Source organism: Bubalus kerabau, chromosome 2 (genome assembly GCF_029407905.1).
Source record: "Bubalus kerabau isolate K-KA32 ecotype Philippines breed swamp buffalo chromosome 2, PCC_UOA_SB_1v2, whole genome shotgun sequence".
Classification (NCBI taxonomy): domain Eukaryota; kingdom Metazoa; phylum Chordata; class Mammalia; order Artiodactyla; family Bovidae; genus Bubalus; species Bubalus kerabau.
The window spans coordinates 8,458,783-8,476,463 of NC_073625.1; the positions used below are offsets into that span (position 1 = coordinate 8,458,783).

Genomic DNA, 17,681 nt, shown 5'->3' on the forward strand with positions numbered 1-17,681 from the left:
TTTTTAAATTATAAATTCAATTTATTTCATAGCTATATTGCTATTCATATTATTTCAAATTTGACGAGTTGTGGTAGATTGTGTTTTTCAAGTAATGGTTCATTTATTCTAAGTTATATTTATAGGCATAGTTGTTCATAGTATTCCTGTACTATTCTTTTGGTATTTGCAACATCAGTAATTTCATTGTTTCATTCCTGATATTGATCATTTGTGTCTTCCGTCTTTGAACGTATCAGAAATCAGCTCATTTATTGATCGTATTGTTTTCCTATTTGTCAATGTCTTTGATTTCTGCTCTGATCTTTATTGCTTTGTTCATTCTGCTTGCTTTTATTTTGCTCTTCTCTTTTCTAAGTCATTCTTGATACCATGAATTTTGGGGAGGGGCTATATGGGTTCAATGGTGGCCCCCAGGAAGAAATGTCCACATCTCAATCCCCAGAATCTATAAATATTGCCTTATATTGCAAAACATAAGATAAGGGTCTTGAAAAGAGACACTTATCCAGATCAGCCTTGAATGTGGTCACAAGGCACATTTGCTTTCCTAAAAGGCACATTTGATTTGAAAGACAGAAAAGTGGTGGCAATACGACCACAGAGGCAGAGAGGCGGCCACAAGTCAAGGATCTCCTGGACTCACCAGAAGCTGGAGGAAGCAAGGAACAGAATCACCCCGAGAGACTTTGGAGGACTCGATTTCAGACTTCCAGCCTCCAGACCTGTGAGAATAGATGTGTGTGAAGCCATGAAGTTTGTGGTGATTTGTTACAGCAGACCTAGGAACCCGACAGAGCTGGAGAGCAGCGTCTCTGCTGGCGTCATCCGTTGGTGTTTCCAGCACCCGCCAGGGACGCAGGGGGCAAGAGGAATTCCCAGGGAACTCACCGCGTGTTACCACTCAAGGCCAAGGTTCCCGCTGCTGTGCATCCTTCTATCTTTCAGAATCTTCTTCGTTTATAAATAATGTCCAAGGGTCTCAGCTGCACTAGGAGGTGGGGAGGTGCATCTGCTCCACTTTCTGGAAGTCCAACCTCCAGGGTTTTCATTTTTTCAACCTATTAGCACTTTCTAGTTATATTACTCTTTTATCATTTTTTAATTTAAAATTTTCTATTTATTTATTTGGCTGCACTGGGTCTTAGTTGCCGCACGCCGGATCTTTCCCTGCAGTCTCTCTAGTTGTGGTGTGTGGGCTTAGCTGCCCCCTGGCATGTGGGATCTTAGTTCCTCGACCAGGGATTGAACTCATGTCTCCTGCATTGGAAGGCAGATTCTTAACCACTGCACCACCAGGGAAGTCCCTATGTTACTCTTTTGAAGCACAAACTTTGGTGATGTTTCTTTACTCAAAATTCTTCAGTGACTTCCAGCTGCCATTAAAATCGGCCCGACTCTTAGCTCAACACTCATTCCCTCCCTAATCTGACCCCACCCCAGCCTACCATTCGGGTCTAAATTCCCACTGTGTTCCTCACCAGTGTTTTCTAAATCATGCTTTATCACTCTCCAGTTCTTTGGGCCGTTCATCAATGTTACATGCACATGAGAGAAAAATAAAAGGTGTTACTGTCAAGTGAGTTGGGGAAACAGCGGATTTAGGCGGAATTAACCCAGTTTATTATCAAGGGACTTTCCTTCCTTCAGTAAACCAGTGCATAATGTGAATTTCTAAGAGGCACTTAAAGCATGAACCGTTATTCCCCAAACTTCCTGTACATGGAACCCATGGTACTGCCTCCACGGAAGGCACTCTGTGAAACTTCTCGTCTGGCTTTCTTCTCCAACCAAACTTGCCTGCCTGGGATCATCCGAGCTCACCGTGCTGTCCTTCTGTTACACAGAGAAGCTTTTGTGAGACGGCAGAGAGGCAGCACGGGCTCTAGCACCATTCGATTTCATCAAACGCTCCATTGCAGTTGGGTTTTTGAGTCCATTGCAGTTGGGTTTTTGAGTTTGTTAAGTCCTAACCAGAGCTATTATAAAAATAGACAGTGGGGTCTGAGTCATGTTGCAAAATAGAGAATCTGTTTTTTAAATACATTCACTAAATAATACCGTGAGAGGATACGAGGGGCAGGACCTCTCCCGTCCCCCCACGGCCGCACATGGGGCAGGGCTGTGGGCACAGGGGGTCAGCAGGCTTGTGGGTGACAGACACCCTTTCCGTCTTTCCTTCTTCTCCAAGGCAGCTCGCTCCCAGGGACTCTTTGGGACCCAGAGGAAGGGAGATGCTGTTCCCTCCTGGCTCCAGACAGTCATGCTGGATGGAAGGACCGCAGCCTGGCTGCAGGTCGCAGGTGGAAGGACGAATGTTAGCAGCAGTGAGATTAGAGGAGAAAGGAGGATGGGGCAGGGTGGGATCCAGGGTTTCGAGGTCTGCTCAAGGGAAGCCGGATCCAGAAACTCGAGCTACACAGACAGACCTCCTCTGGAGAGCAGGAGGGGTCAGGTGGAGACAGCTGGCACAGAGCGCCACTCAGACTGCGTCCTGGGAGCCAGTTGGGTGCAGCCACCAAGCCTGGAGCACTCCTTTCCCCTCACGGGGGCAGCGGTGGCCCCGGCGACATCTCCTACATGCTGGCCCCCCGCATCCACGTCCTCTGGGCCTCTGCAGCGGAGGAAATCCAGTAAGTGGACGAACTGCTGGCTGTGCCCACGGAGGGCCATGCCTTCGGTCCACGGTGACCATCACGGCTGCTGGAGGAGCGCGATCTCTGGGTGCCGAGGATGCCGGCGCGATGATGCTGGGGCCTCGGGCCAGGCGGCCCATCAGGGCCAGGGCCGCCCACCGTCACGAGGCCCGCTCCAGGCTCTGCTGTTCCTCCTCCTCCGACTGCAACCAGCTCCAGTCTAGAGACTGAAAGTCAACGGGCTCATTAACAACCTCGTGGCCACCCAGGTACCTGGTTTTCTTCTTTGGGAGGCAACCAGCACAATTTAGAAGGAAGGCTAGAGCCTTTCACTGACAGTCAAGTTTCTGCAAGGGACCCCAGAGCCGGAGCTACGTCTTCAAGACCGTGCAGGAGCTTATCTTCAGATGGGCGTGGAGCCCCTGAGACTCTGGCCAGGCGATTTAAGTGTTATTCCTGCAGCTCATAGCACTGACCTATGCTCACTGCACGCCCAGGAGCCCAGGGCTCGTCTCAGCTCTCCACCTCCAGGCTAACCAGGTGGAACCGCCTGGCCAGGCTTCCTTTTCCTCCAGCAGAAGCAAATAGGCAGTGCAAGGACCGAAACATACAGGGCCCTGAGGAGGAAGAGCAGCAAGAAGGAGACACAGAAAGCCCCAAACCAGAGAAGGACACTTGAAGAAATAAGAGGTGATTACCATTGGCAGTGACCCCTCCGATCCTTCCCCAAACCAAGAAGTTCTGGAAACGCTAGCGCGGGACTGTATTGGCAGGAAATGACCATTAAAAGACCCAAGCAAATGATTAAGCATCCTCTCAGCACCTCACTCCAGTACACTTGCCTGGAAAATCCCATGGATGGAGGAGCCTGGTAGGCTGCAGTCCATGGGGTCACTAAGAGTCAGACACGACTGAGCGATTTCACTTTCACCTTTCACTTCCATGCATTGGAAAAGGAAATGGCAACCCACTCCAGTGTTCTTGCCTGGAGAATCCCAGGGACAGGGGAGCCTGGTGGGCTGCCGTCTATGGGGTCGCACAGAGTTGGACACGACTGAAGCGACTTTGCAGCAGCAGCAGCAGCAAGTTCAGCTTTGCCTCGATGTCTCTGCACCTGGACTCATTTTTCTTTAGATCAGCTTCCCTAGAGCTAGGCTTGATGAGTCCCTAAGCTCTGAGTCCCTGAGAGATGGGGTGGTGATGGCTCTGTCCCTGGAGCCCAGCACCGCACCTCTGACGTGCATGCCCAGCAACTGCACAGAAGGGAAGAGCGGGAGAGAGGCCTTCCCACAGGGATGCTACCAGCTTCATAAGGACCATGTGCAGTGAGGATGAGAGAAGATAGAGCACGTAAGGTACCTGTGCTCGTTCAACAGTCGTCAGCCCTGTTATCATGATGAATAAGAAGGTTTTACCAGAAAATCGCAAGTGTACACTGAGATCAAGGCAGCAGGGCGTCACCTCTCTCTCAGCTTCTCCTCGTTTGCTGCAGAAAAGAAAAGGTGTGGAGCAGCGGGGGTCCCCGTGGGCCATTACCCTCAAACTCTGGTCCTGCTCCTTCATGGTGTCCTGCAGGGCGTTCTCCAGCTGGGTGCACAGGGTGTGCGCTTCAGCCACCAGGTCCTCACTAAAGAAAACGAATGGACGATTAAAATGTGGTCAGTGTGAGCTTTCCAAAAGTAATATATTACTGTGTACAAGTATGCTTAAGGGCTTCTGGAAAGATTTTAAAAATTGAACAAATATTCTGAGTGTCTTAAAATATATGACACTGCCTCAGCGATTTCATCTGTTCTTCTTGAGTGCTGTTACGGAAGCCCGAACCCAGCCGTGAGCATCGCCATTCACAACATGAGAAAGCAGAGGTCTGGCCTAATAAAAAAGTTCAGAGCTGAAGAGATTTCTTAGGCTCTCTCTAAACTGCCACAATCTGAAAATCTCTCCCAGATCACCTGTTTCACAGTTTTTGAAACTGACAAAGGCGTACAGACCACGAGACTTCCCCAGGTGTCCTCAGCTCTCTGAGACTGGGAGCGGCGTGTTCTAGGAACTGATTCATCTGCTGCGCTCTTGCCTTTCCTATGATGAGAAATGCACACGTCCCACCTTCTCTACAATAAGAAATGCACACGTCCCGAGAACAGGCCGTGGCTGAGAAAGGCGAGACCAAAGCAAGCCATCTGTCCTGTTCTAACCTCGGCTCCAGGACGTGGGCAGACAGACGGTAGCCTGAGTCCCCAGGACGCCTTTCCTAGAGCTTTGAGGATCTCGTGGAGGAACGGGACAAACCCAACAGAAAGGGCCCGCGGTTCCTCCTCTCACCGCAAAGGGGGCGCCGGTGGGAGGAGCAGAGCCCAGACTCATCCACCGGCGGCCACTGTCCAGGCCCCAGAGGCCCCGGACCTGGTTACCACCCTCAAGGAGCTAACTGGAAGTTGGGGAGAGAATTAAGAATCCGACACGGGGAATTCTCTGGTGGTCCAGTGGTTAGGACTCTGCACTTTCACTGCCGAGGGCCCAGGTTCAGTATCTGATCAGGGAAATACATTCTGCAAGCCAAGAGGCCAAAAAGAGAAATAGAAAAAACAAAAAACCCCAAAACAGTACAGGTTACAAACTCCCTAAGTACAGGAACAGGACTTCTTGAAAACAGCTTTACTGAGATATATTCACAAACCATAAAATTCACCTGTTTAAGGAGCACGACTACACACTTCTGGTGCACTTGCAGCATTGTGCAACCATCGCAGAGGTCTAGTCCTCGACCACTTTCATCACCCAAGGGGAAACCCTGTACCCGTTGTCAGTCACTCCTCTCCCTCAGCAATCAAGTCTCCTCTCTAGTCTGTAGATCTGCCCTTAGGAATCAATTTTCACCGTCTCCAGTGCCTGGGGCCCAGCAAGGGAATGCTCTGAAGAAATGGGTGTGAGGCTGAACCAGAAACAAAAAACCGCACAGGTGTCTCAGGAGACGGCCATCTGTGCGTATGTGTCCGGGCCGCAGAGAGGGTGGGAGGCAGGGCCGGGGTGGAGGGAAGACACTCCGGGGAGGGCGTCAACAGAGCTGAGGACCCGAGGCTCCAGGATGCAGGGGGGTCGGCCCGGCCTGGTTACCCGGGGCTGCCGATCCCGAACCTGCGTGTCCAGTGAGAGCCCAGAACCCACTGATGCTGCTGGTCTGGACCAGGCTCCAAGACCCCTGGGCAGAGCCAGGAGCTGCCTGGGAGCAGAGGTGAGCCTGGACAGAACGCTTGGAGGCTGGAAAAGGCTCAGCCTTGGCCCTGAGGCAGCTGGCCACCATGGCTGGTCCCTGAATATCCGGAAGAGTAACTCAATCAAAACGGTCTCCCATGAAGACGGATTTGACCAGAGGGGGCCTAGGGGCAGCACTGGGCTGGAAGCAGAGAGGGAAAACCTCACGGGAAGGGCTCTGAGGCTGCTCTCCCAACTCTGCAGCAGGGGAGTACGCAGCAGGCAGGGAGGGGTGAACGGGGGGTGGGGGGAGGAGGGGCCACAGGAGGGACCGGCAATGCGTGGCTGGGGCGCGGTGACCAGCAAACACCCTCGGGAAGCTGCTTCTGTGGGCAGATAGCGAGGGATGGATGAGGGGACAGCACAGGACTGGCCAGCACTGGACGGAAGGTTCCCATCCAGTGAGAGCAACTCAGCCTCAGATAAGGACGCCTGGCTGGGCAGGTCACAAGCAGCGCTGTGAGCAACACACCACATCCATGCCCACAGCGCCCGGCACGGGGGACAGACACCAAGGGGCGTGCACGGCGCCACTGACGGGAGACGCCAGCCACCGCCAAGAGACCCGTGCTTCCGTGCCCACAACCTCCCGATGCGCCCCAGACTTCGGCAGTGGGCACCGCAGATGAGGACTGACCTCTTCTCGGCAGCCTCGGGCAAGCTGTCAGGAGCCGTGCAGGTCTGCGACATCAGCTGGCAGGGGTGACTCAGGCGGGAGGCGTTCATGCTGTCCGGGCTCCCACTGACGGGACCCCGGACCTTGCTCTAGAGGGCAAAACCAGAAAGAGAGTCAGCGGTCTGGGGGCAGAGGGATGACTGAAATTCTGCTTTCACGGCAGGGTGTTTTCTCATGAAGACACCTGGCCACGAGACACATGCTCTTCCTGCAGAAATCAGGCAACATCGCTGTCTCATGGTTTGCGTTTCGGCTTAGAAACTGCTTCTGCTTCTGCAGGTGTAACTTTTTGATTGAGGGTTTTAAATACAGAGAGATCTGAGGGTTCTGTTTCTTTTTTTTTTTTAATCAACTATTGGCCATTTAATTTTAAATTTTGGGGGTTCTAAATACAGAAAGATTTAAGGATTCTATTTCTTTTTTTTTAATCAACCATTAGCCATTTAATTTAAAATTTGGGGGGTTCTAAATACAGAGAGATTTGAGAGTTCTATTTCTTTTTTTAAAAATCAACCATTGGCCATTTAATTTTAAATTTGGGGGGTTCTAAATACAGAGAGATTTGAGGGTTCTATTTCTTTTTTTTTAAATCAACCATTGGCCATTTAATTTTGTGTTTTTTTGGCTCTGCAGGCTCTTGATTGCAGTCATAGGCTTCTCTAGTGGTGGCATGAGGGCTTAGTTGCCCTGTGGCATGTGGGATCTTAGTTTCCTGACCAGTGAACAAACCCTCGTCCCCTGTGTTGGAAGGTGGATTCTTTACCACTGGACCACCAGGGAAGGCCCTGAGGCTTCTATTTCATTAGCTGGATTGCTTAACAAACCCTTACAAGGAAACGAGAAGGAAGGCGTGTTAACTCTTCCCAAGGAGAAGAGAAACACACGGAGGTCCTAGGTGACTTTCCATGACTTGCGCCACCTGGGGAGCAAGAGGCCGAGGTGCTTCCTGGGCTGCGGCAGCCGGTGCACCTGGAGCAGTGGGCCTCCTCGGCCCGTGGCCGAGCGGCTCTGCCGTCAGCCTCCTCAGCCTTCCCGCTGCCTGCCAGCTCGATTCCAAGCTTTTCTCAGCTCTTCTCCAGTTTTTGTCCTGGGCTCTCTTCTGTGCTGCGGTTTCTCTCTGAGCAGCATTCAGTGGGATCACAGCTACACCGGGATGGTGGGCACACGCTGAGCGGGCTGAGCGCTGCACGGCACAGGCCTGGCTCAGGGCCCAGCAGACATGCCCCTCGGGGGCTGCACACAGGTCTCCAGGAACCTGGGGTGTGACCTCGTTTGGAAAAAGCATCTTTGCAGATGTAGCTAAAGATCCTGTGATGAGATCACTCTAGACTATCTGGGTGAGACCTAAACCCAGGGACAAGTGTTTTTACACACTCGACACAGAAAAGGACTTCTTTGGTGGTACAGTGGATGATAGTCTGCCTGCCTATGCAAGGGACACGGGTTCGATCCCTGGTCCAGGAAGATTCTACGTGTGGCAGAGTGGCTAAGCCCAAGCACCCTGGAGCCCGTGCTCTACAACCAGAGAAGCCGTCTCAGTGAGAAGCCTGCACACCGCCAACTCGAGAGCATCCCCCACTCACGGCAACTAGAGAAAGCTTGACTGCAGCAACAGAGACTCAGTGCCGCCAACAAGAAACCAATTTTAAAAAGAGAGAGATGTAGAGAAGAGGGCCACACGGAGTCAGAAGCAGAGACTGAAGAGATGCTGCCTCAAGCCAAGGAGTGCTGGAGCCAGTGGCGTCTGAGAGGCAGCAAGGAGGGATTCTCCCCTTGAGCCTCCCGAGGGGGCCCGGCCCAGATGATGCGTGGACACCCACCCTGCCGCCTCCAGGACGGGCCCGCCCGGGCTCACTCACACACGCAATCTTCAGGAGGTTCCAGAGCTCCTTCTGCCGCTTCTCCTGCAGCCGCACCACCATCTTCTCATCCTCGCTCATCAGGCTGACCACCTCCTCCACCTTGGGCAGCAGCTCCAGGGCCTTCTGCTTGCAGACCACGGTCTTACTGTGAAGACCAAGTGCGATGAGCTCCAGCACGCCCGGGTCGGGGGGAGCAGAACGCGGCCCCGGTGGGGATGACTCTGCTCGGCCACTGCGGGGGCGGGCGCTCCTCCGGGGCCCAGGGGAGGGGACGGGGCCTCTCCTCGCTCCACCCTCCGAGGGGACGGCAGCCTGATACCTGAGCTGCGTATAAATCACTCGCACTTTCTTCTCAAAGCCTTGGATTGCCTGGAGGAGCAGCCGCACCATTTCCTGACTGTCACCATCAGTCCGCTGGTCTGCAAAGCGGGACGGAGACGCACGGTCTGTGGGGGGACCAGCCTGGTGCCCGGGTAGCGGGGGACCCGGGAGGCGGCCCACTCACCTCTCGGCTTCTCCCTCAGCCTGCGGTAAAGCTCCCGCGCCTGCTCTTCTCTGAAACACACAAGGCAGCGTCTCTGTCAGCGCCCGAGCCCTGCCAGCAGCATCGCCGCCTTCTGGAAGCTGGGCGGGCAGTATGTCCCGGCCGGAGGCAAGCACGCGCCCTGGGGATGTCACTGGCGAAACCCATGACAGAGGAAGACCCGGCTCACTGTCGAAACGCCAACTCAAAGCTCACAGTCAAGACTTCGTGAGAATCCTCAGGACAGAAGCCTCCTCTGTCCCTCAGTGTTCCCCACCCACCCGGCCCCTGCAATTCAGAGGTTTGGGTCCTGAGTTCAGAGAACGTGGCCTCTGAAACTCAAGCCAGGAGCAGACACGCCCTCCCCAGGGCCCGAACACAGTGAGACAGGCTGATGTTTCCAGGGGGTGACTTTTGTTTGAAAACCAGAGTAAAATAAAACACTGAATAACGACAAAATACAGGCTACAGATAATCACATTTCAAAGACTGGAGCCTCCGGTCCTAAGAGTCCTGGCAGAAGCATCAGAGGCCTGGCTGAGCCCCAGGGAGGCTCTCCTGGCACCCCTGTCTGCTCCTGGAATGCAGGAGGGGCTGCTCTGCCCAGGGAGGGTCCCTGTAGCCAAGTCCTAATCATGACTCAAATGAAGAGTCAAGGTCCCACCTTCTAAGACTCACCCGGCTCCTTCCCTTCCTACTTCCTGCTTCTCAGGCCACACCCAGGTTGGGATATGCTGGGCAGCCGGGCATCTAACCCGATGCTTTGGAGTTCAGGAACCATGGCTCGGGGCGTTATCTGAACTGGTCCCCACAACTGTGAGGTCAGACAGCTCTTCTGTATCAGGTGAGGCTCAGAGGGACGGAGGTTTGCCCGGGCCCAGCTTCTAGACGTGCCGAGAGGACCTCCCCTGGACCGGGCTGCACGGGAGGGCGCGCTCCAGGGGAACTGTGCTTGAACAGCCCACCCGCCCACCCGCGCAGAGACACACACACACACTCACAGATCATCCAGCGTCCCGCCCTGCTTCCGGCCCATGGGGCTGCGCTGCAGGTCCACGATGTCCGTCTGCAGGGCCATCATCCGCTCCACCAAGTGCTTCACCTCGTTCTCCTGGAGACAGTGCCGCGCTGAGACTGAGCCCCGACGGACTCGGCCAGGGACTCCCGAGCCTCACCATGGACCTTCAGCTGCCCGGCTAGAAGGGACACGGCCTTGGGAGTCTGCGGCTGGGATCTGGGCCTGCCACCCGCCAGCTCTGTGGCCCTGGGGCAGGTCACCCTGGCCCCAAGCTGCAGTCTTCCCCACCGGAAACTGGGGCGAGATGCGATGGGGCCCAAGAGGACCCGGCCTGGCCCCAGTGTGGAGACGAGCTGGGGCACGCTCCCCTCTCCTAATTCGTCCTTGATTTCAGGGGTTACGCCCACGAGGACAGAGATCGGGGGGAGCGGTGGGCTGGAGTGGTGGCTCACGTCCCTGCGCCTGAACAAGGGGCATCGGCACCGATTTATAGAAACAGACACTTCGACACGGAGGGGAGGCTCCCTGCCCGAGTTCACTGGGCAGATAGATGGTGGAAAAGTCCAGGAAAAGGCCTTGGGGCCCAAGCTTCCCCCTGAGCAAGGTCCCCCAGGGCACCCCGTCTCCCTGCCTGGCCTCACGATCAACACTTCAGCGGCATCTGATTCACAGCCCTCAGACTTGCCCCTTCAGACCCGTTCCTTCCTACAGGCTCAGTGTCCCGAGGAGGAAGTCAGGGCAACTTCTGACACGGCCGAGTGCTGCTCCTTTATCCAAAGGCCCTTCTCGCGGGAAGAGGTCTGCACTCCCCGGGACGTGTCACGTCGTAAGCCTGACTCAAATCTGTGTGGCTCCTGGACCAGACACACTGGGGACCTCTGCCTGGCACCCCTTACCTTCCAGCAAGTGCCAGCTGAGGGCAGAAAGCCTGGCGAGGAAAATGTGATTTTTGACACAGAAGCTGGACCGAGCGCTCAGTGAGAAAGGGGAAAGATGGCAGGGAAGAGGGTGCCCTTGGCCAGGCTGGGGACCCCAGGGAGCCTCCTACCCGTCCGCAGAGCTCCACGGCCTGCTCCATCTCCCTCCAGGCTAGCAGCAGCTTGTCCGACGCTGGAGGAAAAACACGGAGGTGAAAACAAAAGTTAAAAATAAAATGAAAACACCCCAAAACCAAGAAAGTAAAAAGGAACTCCATTATAAGAGGACCAAAAAAAAACACTTGAGAAAGAAGAGTTTAATGGTCTCTCCAGATTGATTGCTAAGGACACACTCACTGATCCCAAACTCCGTCTGCTCCCTGTACTTCTCCAGGTCAATCTGGATACTGGTCTTAAAGAAGTCCAGCTTGGCCTTGAGCTGCTGAGACATGGAGGCCATGGAGTTCTTCATCTTGGACAGACAGCTGTTGTTCCGCAGCAGATTCATCCTGCAGGGGCCCCCGAGAGACACAGCGCAGGCATGTTTGGGATCCAGGTACCACTTCCTGGACAATAATAAAAGTGGCCTCCAACACCTTGGCAGGCCCCTGCTATAATTAGTATAATCATAACAAGAGCAGCCACTTATAACCATCACGACAATTTCCTGGCCCGTGGAGATGGGTGAGGCTCTGCTCCGAAACTAGAATTAGGTGAAGTGCCACGCAAAGGAACCCAGACCAGCCACAACCTAGGGAAGGAGTCAGCCTGGACCGGCAGGGTGGCCTACCCGCAATGGAGCGGGGCCAGCCCTCCAGCCGGCTGCCCCCCGCCCTGTCCACACTCCAGGTCCGTGCACTGACCACATGTGCCTGTTGGGTATAACAGGCCCTCCCTCCAAACCGCCCACCGACGGCTTCCCGCCCTTCCAGAGCAGCGTCTTCCCTCCTGCCCCTCCCGACGGTGGCTGACCCTGGGCCCCTGCCTTGGCCCCCGCCCCGTGGCCAAGCACTGGGCACTCTGGGTACGCGGTGCCCTGCAGCTGGGCACCTACATGGCCGCGCGCTGGCCCTGCTGCAGGCGGCTGCAGTCTTCCTTCAGGGCCTGGATGCTGTGCCAGACTTGGCCCCACACCTTCCGCAGCTGGAAGAACGGGAGGTTCCTCTTGGGCTCTTGCACTGAACAGAAACACAGGCGACCGTCAGGGCGCAGGGCCTGCGGTGGACGACAGCATCCCACCCCTGGAGCCCGCTGGCTCTGTGACGGCTCGGCTATTACACAACCGCCTTGGGTGTTGAGCCTGCTTCCTGTTGCTCACATTTGCGCCCCGGGGTACACACACATCCAAATTTACAGATGCACAGAACACGTTGGAAGGAAGACTCAGGAGTCTGGTGGCAGTTTTCCCCGGGAAACTGGGGACATGGAGGGGCTTACTCTTCACTGTATTATTCTATTGTACCTTTTGCTATCTTGTGCATATATTAATTACTAACGTACAAAGACAACTTCACAAATAAAATGGTTTTGCGATTCAAGGTCAACAGCCTGTGGGCCATCTTCTGTCCTTTGTTTAGATGAGGTTGAAATTAACTGAAGATGTCCTGTCCTGCCTCCAGCGGGGCTGCTCCTCACATGTGCGACTGAAGACGGCTGTCTGAGGACCGGGTGGACTCGCCTGCTTGGGGGGGACCCCTCGCTTGGGCCAGGGCTCTCCCCCTAGCTTTGTCCCAAGAGCTATAAGGGATCATCTTTTTAAAAGAATAGGCCGTGCTTACAGATGCAGCTGACACTTTCAGGCTGGGGCTGTGGGGAGACCTGGCTTTCATAGGCGACCCTGCTGTTGTCAAAGAGGAAAACGAGGTCCATGTCCAGCGTGCGGCCCTCGTTCAGCTGCAAAGGGACCAGAGGCAAAATGAGGTTTCGCGGTCCCCACCACACCGTCCCCCAAGAAACAGAGACTACAGAGCATGCTCGGCCAGGACGTGCCAGATGCCCACCAGGCCTCTCCCAGCTCCTCTGGCCTCTACTGCCCTTGGCTGCTCCCTTTACGCTTATTACCTGACGCACACCTCATCTACAGCAGTACCTTCTGCTCTATCCTCTGTCTTTACCACACACCTCATCTACAGCAGTACCTTCTGCTCTATCCTCTGTCTTTACCGCGTAACTCAGATGCCTGCCATCTCCTTTACTGTCCAATGCCTCTTCTCCTGTGTTAAATCTGCAGCTCATCTTGTGAGGTGGTCAGCACGGCACCGCACATGACAGGGAGGTCAAAAACAGTTTCGGCTGACGTGGAAGAATGAAGTGTCGCTTTGGCAGCAAGGGCAAAAGGCACTCCCAGTGGTCTGGAAGGTACAGCTAAAGCGTGGGGCGATCCGTGTCTCCTACCAAGCCCGCGGGATCTTGCGTTCCCACCTCGGAACGGGCAGGCGCCTGCCCAGTGGTGTGGCAGACGGGCCACCTGGCGCCTGCAGGAGGCTGGGCTCACCTTGCCATCTGAGAGGCACTGGGCGGCAGGCTTGTCGGGGATCAGGGCCAGCCCTGCCTCCTGCAGCAGCTCCTGGTCCTCCTCGAGGATGCCTGTGTCCTGGCGGATCCGGGCCTTCAGGCTCTGCAGGCTCTCGTCCTCGGTCACGGGGTAGGTGTGCAGGGTGCCCGTGACCATGTTCAGGACATGAAGCAGCTGCAAACACCCGGGGGGTCAAGGGAGGGTCACGGGAGACACGGCTCAACAGGGACGTCTGCCTGCTGGCCCAGCTTCTCAGGGGCCCCGCCTGGGGTCCACACGCCAGAATCTTTCCCCTCCTGTGGGTCCCCGGCGATGGCTTCACGACCTATCAGTCAGCAAGGGTCCCATCACACCCTCACAGGGGTCAGGGGGCCCATGGCCTGGGGCGGACTGGGCACAGGCTCACCTTCAAGTTCAAGATGTCGTCCAGGGCCTTGAAGCAGCCGTTGGGCCCGTAGACGGGGTCAGTGCCCCTCTGGCGCGGGTGCCACATCAGCATCAGCTGCAGCCACTTCTCCAGCCGCTGGGCCAGGACGCTGAGGGGGCGGGGGGGTGTGTGTGTGCACCTGCGCACGTGTGCGAGGCCCAGCACCAGCTTCCCATCCCATGTGTGTGCGTGCATGTGCATGAGGCCCAGCACCAGCTTCCCGGTGCACATGGGGACCGAAAAGCACACGCGCTTCTCACGCCCCACATGACCATCGCGTGACAGGGCCAAAGTGGTCCCTGAGGCTGAACCACCCTGAGGAAGGGTGACCCTTCCCTTAACAAAATGAATCGCTTGGGGGCTCGACCTCTCCCCTCCACCTCCGCCACCGGATCTGCACAAACACCCTCCCGTAGGGGGCCTCTGGGCAGAGGGCCATGCGAGACCCTCCAGGCAGCTTTCCAGGTGCTAAGCAGCCCCCTCCCCCATCAGGAGCACTGCCCGACGATCTGGCCCCACACCGCCGGTTCGATCCACGTTGTCAGTCGCTCCCTGGAAAGCATCTGAGGAGTCCACGCCGCACTGCTGGGCGCCCCCAGCACCCCTCCCTGCCCCCCAACAGAAGCCCTCCAGAGGCCAACATCACTACCCACTGCCTCTCCCTGGCCACCCCCAAGTCTTTTCCCCTTGAAGAGCCTTCCTCTTCATCAACCTGCCCTGCCTATCGGTCCAGATCCTTCCAGGAAGTTCCAGCTCAGCTCCTCCACAGAGGACCCCCCTCCCCATCCTCCACAGACTCATGGAAACTGAGCCACGTGCCTCAACATGGGGCTGCCGGCTGCTGTCTCCTGAACCATCTCCCGGTTCTGGTAAGATGACCTGACGGCTCATATTCTGGTTCTGAGACCAGACTGCTATGCTGTTCAAAATGCAAAGGTTTATTTATTGGCAATAACACAGTGCCAGGCTGCAGAAGGACGGGCAAAGAGCATAAGGGGCAATTCCCTACCCTTCAGAGGCTTACGGCTGACCAGGAGGTAAGCCCTTTGCCAGACCAAACGCCTGCAAGGCAGAGCCACCACGGGTGAGGAGGGCAACAAGCGGTGCTGGGAACCGAGGAGGTGACTCCAGACAGGTGGGGTGGGGACGGCGTGCTAAGACCGAGACAGACAATGGCAGGACCGGGGGTCAGAGCTGCTGGGGACATTGGCCCCAACCCCCATCTTTAGAAAGGAAGGACAGGCCGCGGAGGAGGAGGAGGAGAGGCCAGGGGCGTACCTGTTGAGGTTGTTGGGGTGCGGCAGCGAGCTGGAGAACTTCACGGCCCCGTTCAGGTCCTCACTCACCACGATGTCCATCTCGCTCTTCTGCCGGACTTTGGAGTGCCTGTGGACGTGGGGGGACTGTCACGCTGCGTGCAGCCGTCACGCTGCGTGTACCGTCACGCTGCGTGCAGTGACCCTGATGTAAGCGGGCGCTCAACAGCCCCTTACACGGGTGACCTTCCACTTGACGACCAGAGAGGATCCCCCTGGTGGGCTATTGAACCACTCATGAGGCCCAGCAACCCGCTGGGATGCTTCTTTGGGAGGTTAAGGGCGTCGGTACTGCCCGGCGGGAGTGAGGAACCTGCGGGCTTGTACTGCTGTCTCCTGACCACACCCCGGCCCATCTGGCTTGTTCCTTTACTTTCCATCTAACACAGAGAATGAAGACAGGACATCTGCACCACGGTTCCTTCACGTGCCATCTGCACACACCACGCACTTCCCTCTAAATGCAATGGCTATGCCTGACTTCTAAAGGCAAGTGAAGCGCTAACGTTTTCCAACTAGGAGACCCTTTAGATGTATCTGAAATAGTGTTTAAGAAAAAAGATTTTAAACTGGCTTCACATGTTCTCTGCGACGCTTCGCAGAGAATCAAGAGCTGACAGTGAATGCAGCCTTCTCCACCGAGACCTCTATGGGGTAGGCAGTTTTCAGTCCCCCATCCCCCACCCTCACCAGGTGAGGAAATGACCTGCCCAAGGTCACACAACTAGAGAAAGACAGAACCAGGGACTTGGAGCCAAGGACAGGTGCTCCTTCTACTCTGTCTGAATGTCCGCGTCCTTCCTTTCCAGAAAGACATTGAAGATTCAGTTGGAAAATGCTTTAGCCTGAAGTCTCATTGGCAGGGGGGATAAACTGAGCGACGTGGAGCACATGGAACCTGGAAGAGCCAGGGTGTGGCTCGATCTGCCTGCTGGAATCAGGCTGCCATGACACACGGTGGGATGGTGCTCTGATAGAAACTCAAGTCTGTCCACGGGAAATCACACAGATAAATCAAAGGACGCTGAGTGAAACGCTCACTGCTTAGGCTGGTCCTAAAATGTATTTTCAAGACTGGTCCTTCAAAGCAGCTTTATGATAGAATAATAAAGCTCAAATTGCATTTGATCTGAAATTACTATCTACCTGCCGTTTGAGATGAGACTGAAATTGTTAAAGTTGCCTAAGGCATTACAGGCAGACCAGACAGGCACATCTCACAAACTCTCGGGTTTCAGAGATACGTGCTTGGAAGTGGTCACCTGGCCTCCCAGCAACGTGAGGGAGGCTGGCTCTGCAGACAGCCGGGCCATCAGGGATGGTTTCAAATGGCATTTCCTCTAGTTCTGATGGATTCTGAGTCACCTTGCTATAAATAATGGAAACGCTCAACATTTGAACAGAACTGAAGTCATCCCTTGGTGAGTTAAAAACACGACGCACGTACAGACAGTTTAAAGTGACTGCTGGACGGTCGCGTGATGCCGTGACTGCTGGCGCAAGGAGCTAAGCCAGTGCCACGGAGCCCAGCTCAGGGCGCTGCGTGTGCTGCCGTCAGTGCCCACGGGAGGGCGCCCTCCGCCACGTCAGCAGGCCCCTCGGGCATGGAGCCCGAGCCTGGGTCATCCTTTCCTGTGTTTGGTGTGTAAACGGTGACGGAATTGGACTGCGTCACAGAAAGCTACTCTTCTTGAACCGATTTCAAAGGCTACGTCTTGGTCTTACAAATAAACATTCTCATGATGTAAGTACCTGTGTCCTTTGAGAAAGCCTGTGTTTTTGGTCCTCCCGGGAAGATACTGAGAAACGTGACCTCAGCCAGCGCTGCCCCACAAAGGGGGCAGGGGGAGAGGACCTCTGCATGTTCCTGGTGGAAATGGTAATTACACAAACTTTCCGTGGAGCACGTTGTTAGTACAAACCAAAAACCTTGAACATGTGCACAATCTGGTATGTTGATCTCATTTCTAGGAACTTACCCCTGGGAAATAACTGTGGATGGACCAGGATTTCCCTGAGCTGTTTGAGTTAAGTGTGAAAGGCAGGTTCTGTGAGAGCACGTACGGTAACCTACTTTGTTTTTTGAACAAACACAGGCACACAGAAAAGTCTGGAGACGGAGGAATGTTAGTGGCGGCAGGAGGAAATTTTCAGCGTAAAAACCCTGGAGGAGCACTCACAGGGCGGCATGCCTGCAATGTCATCATGAGGCGAGAAGGGGTGAAATCCACAAAGGAGCCAGCGGGCAAATACCTGCCGCTCGCTTGTGGATGTACAAAACAGCCCTGAGGTGGGTCCAAAGCCAACAGTGCCAGGCATGTGGGGGGGCGGGTACCAAGCAGGTGGCGTGTGATGACTTTTCCCTCTTCTGCTTTCTGAAGGATGAACCCCGAGAACTTAGCACTGCTCCAAACACTAAAACTGGAGATAAAAAATTCTGGACAATGGTACTATCGTTTCAGTTAGTGTGGGGTCCCTCAAGGAATCACTGTGAATGAACCCTAATGGGTTCAAGGGAACATGAACTTTTAAATGATGC

At 55.1% G+C, this 17,681-nt stretch overlaps 1 protein-coding gene across 4 annotated transcripts in view; it reads right to left on the reverse strand.

The window, feature by feature from the left end:
* Positions 1–331: 331 nt before the first annotated feature.
* Positions 332–17,681, reverse strand: part of IKBKB (inhibitor of nuclear factor kappa B kinase subunit beta) — a 54,125-nt gene continuing 36,775 nt past the window's right edge. For 2 of the 4 annotated variants that reach the window (XM_055566998.1, XM_055567001.1), the window contains 13 exons: positions 15,105–15,212; positions 13,806–13,935; positions 13,379–13,573; positions 12,663–12,777; positions 11,939–12,062; positions 11,242–11,393; positions 11,016–11,077; positions 9,951–10,060; positions 8,932–8,981; positions 8,746–8,845; positions 8,424–8,571; positions 6,526–6,653; positions 3,119–4,263 (listed from right to left, as the gene is read on the reverse strand). In XM_055566998.1, coding sequence (XP_055422973.1) covers positions 3,804–4,263; positions 6,526–6,653; positions 8,424–8,571; positions 8,746–8,845; positions 8,932–8,981; positions 9,951–10,060; positions 11,016–11,077; positions 11,242–11,393; positions 11,939–12,062; positions 12,663–12,777; positions 13,379–13,573; positions 13,806–13,935; positions 15,105–15,212 — 1,882 coding nt within the window. In that variant the 3' untranslated portion in view covers positions 3,119–3,803. Of the gene's footprint in view, positions 2,864–3,112; positions 4,264–6,525; positions 6,654–8,423; positions 8,572–8,745; positions 8,846–8,931; positions 8,982–9,950; positions 10,061–11,015; positions 11,078–11,241; positions 11,394–11,938; positions 12,063–12,662; positions 12,778–13,378; positions 13,574–13,805; positions 13,936–15,104; positions 15,213–17,681 lie in introns of those variants that run through there. The other 2 variants (XM_055566999.1, XM_055567000.1) reach the window with 2 other exon arrangements.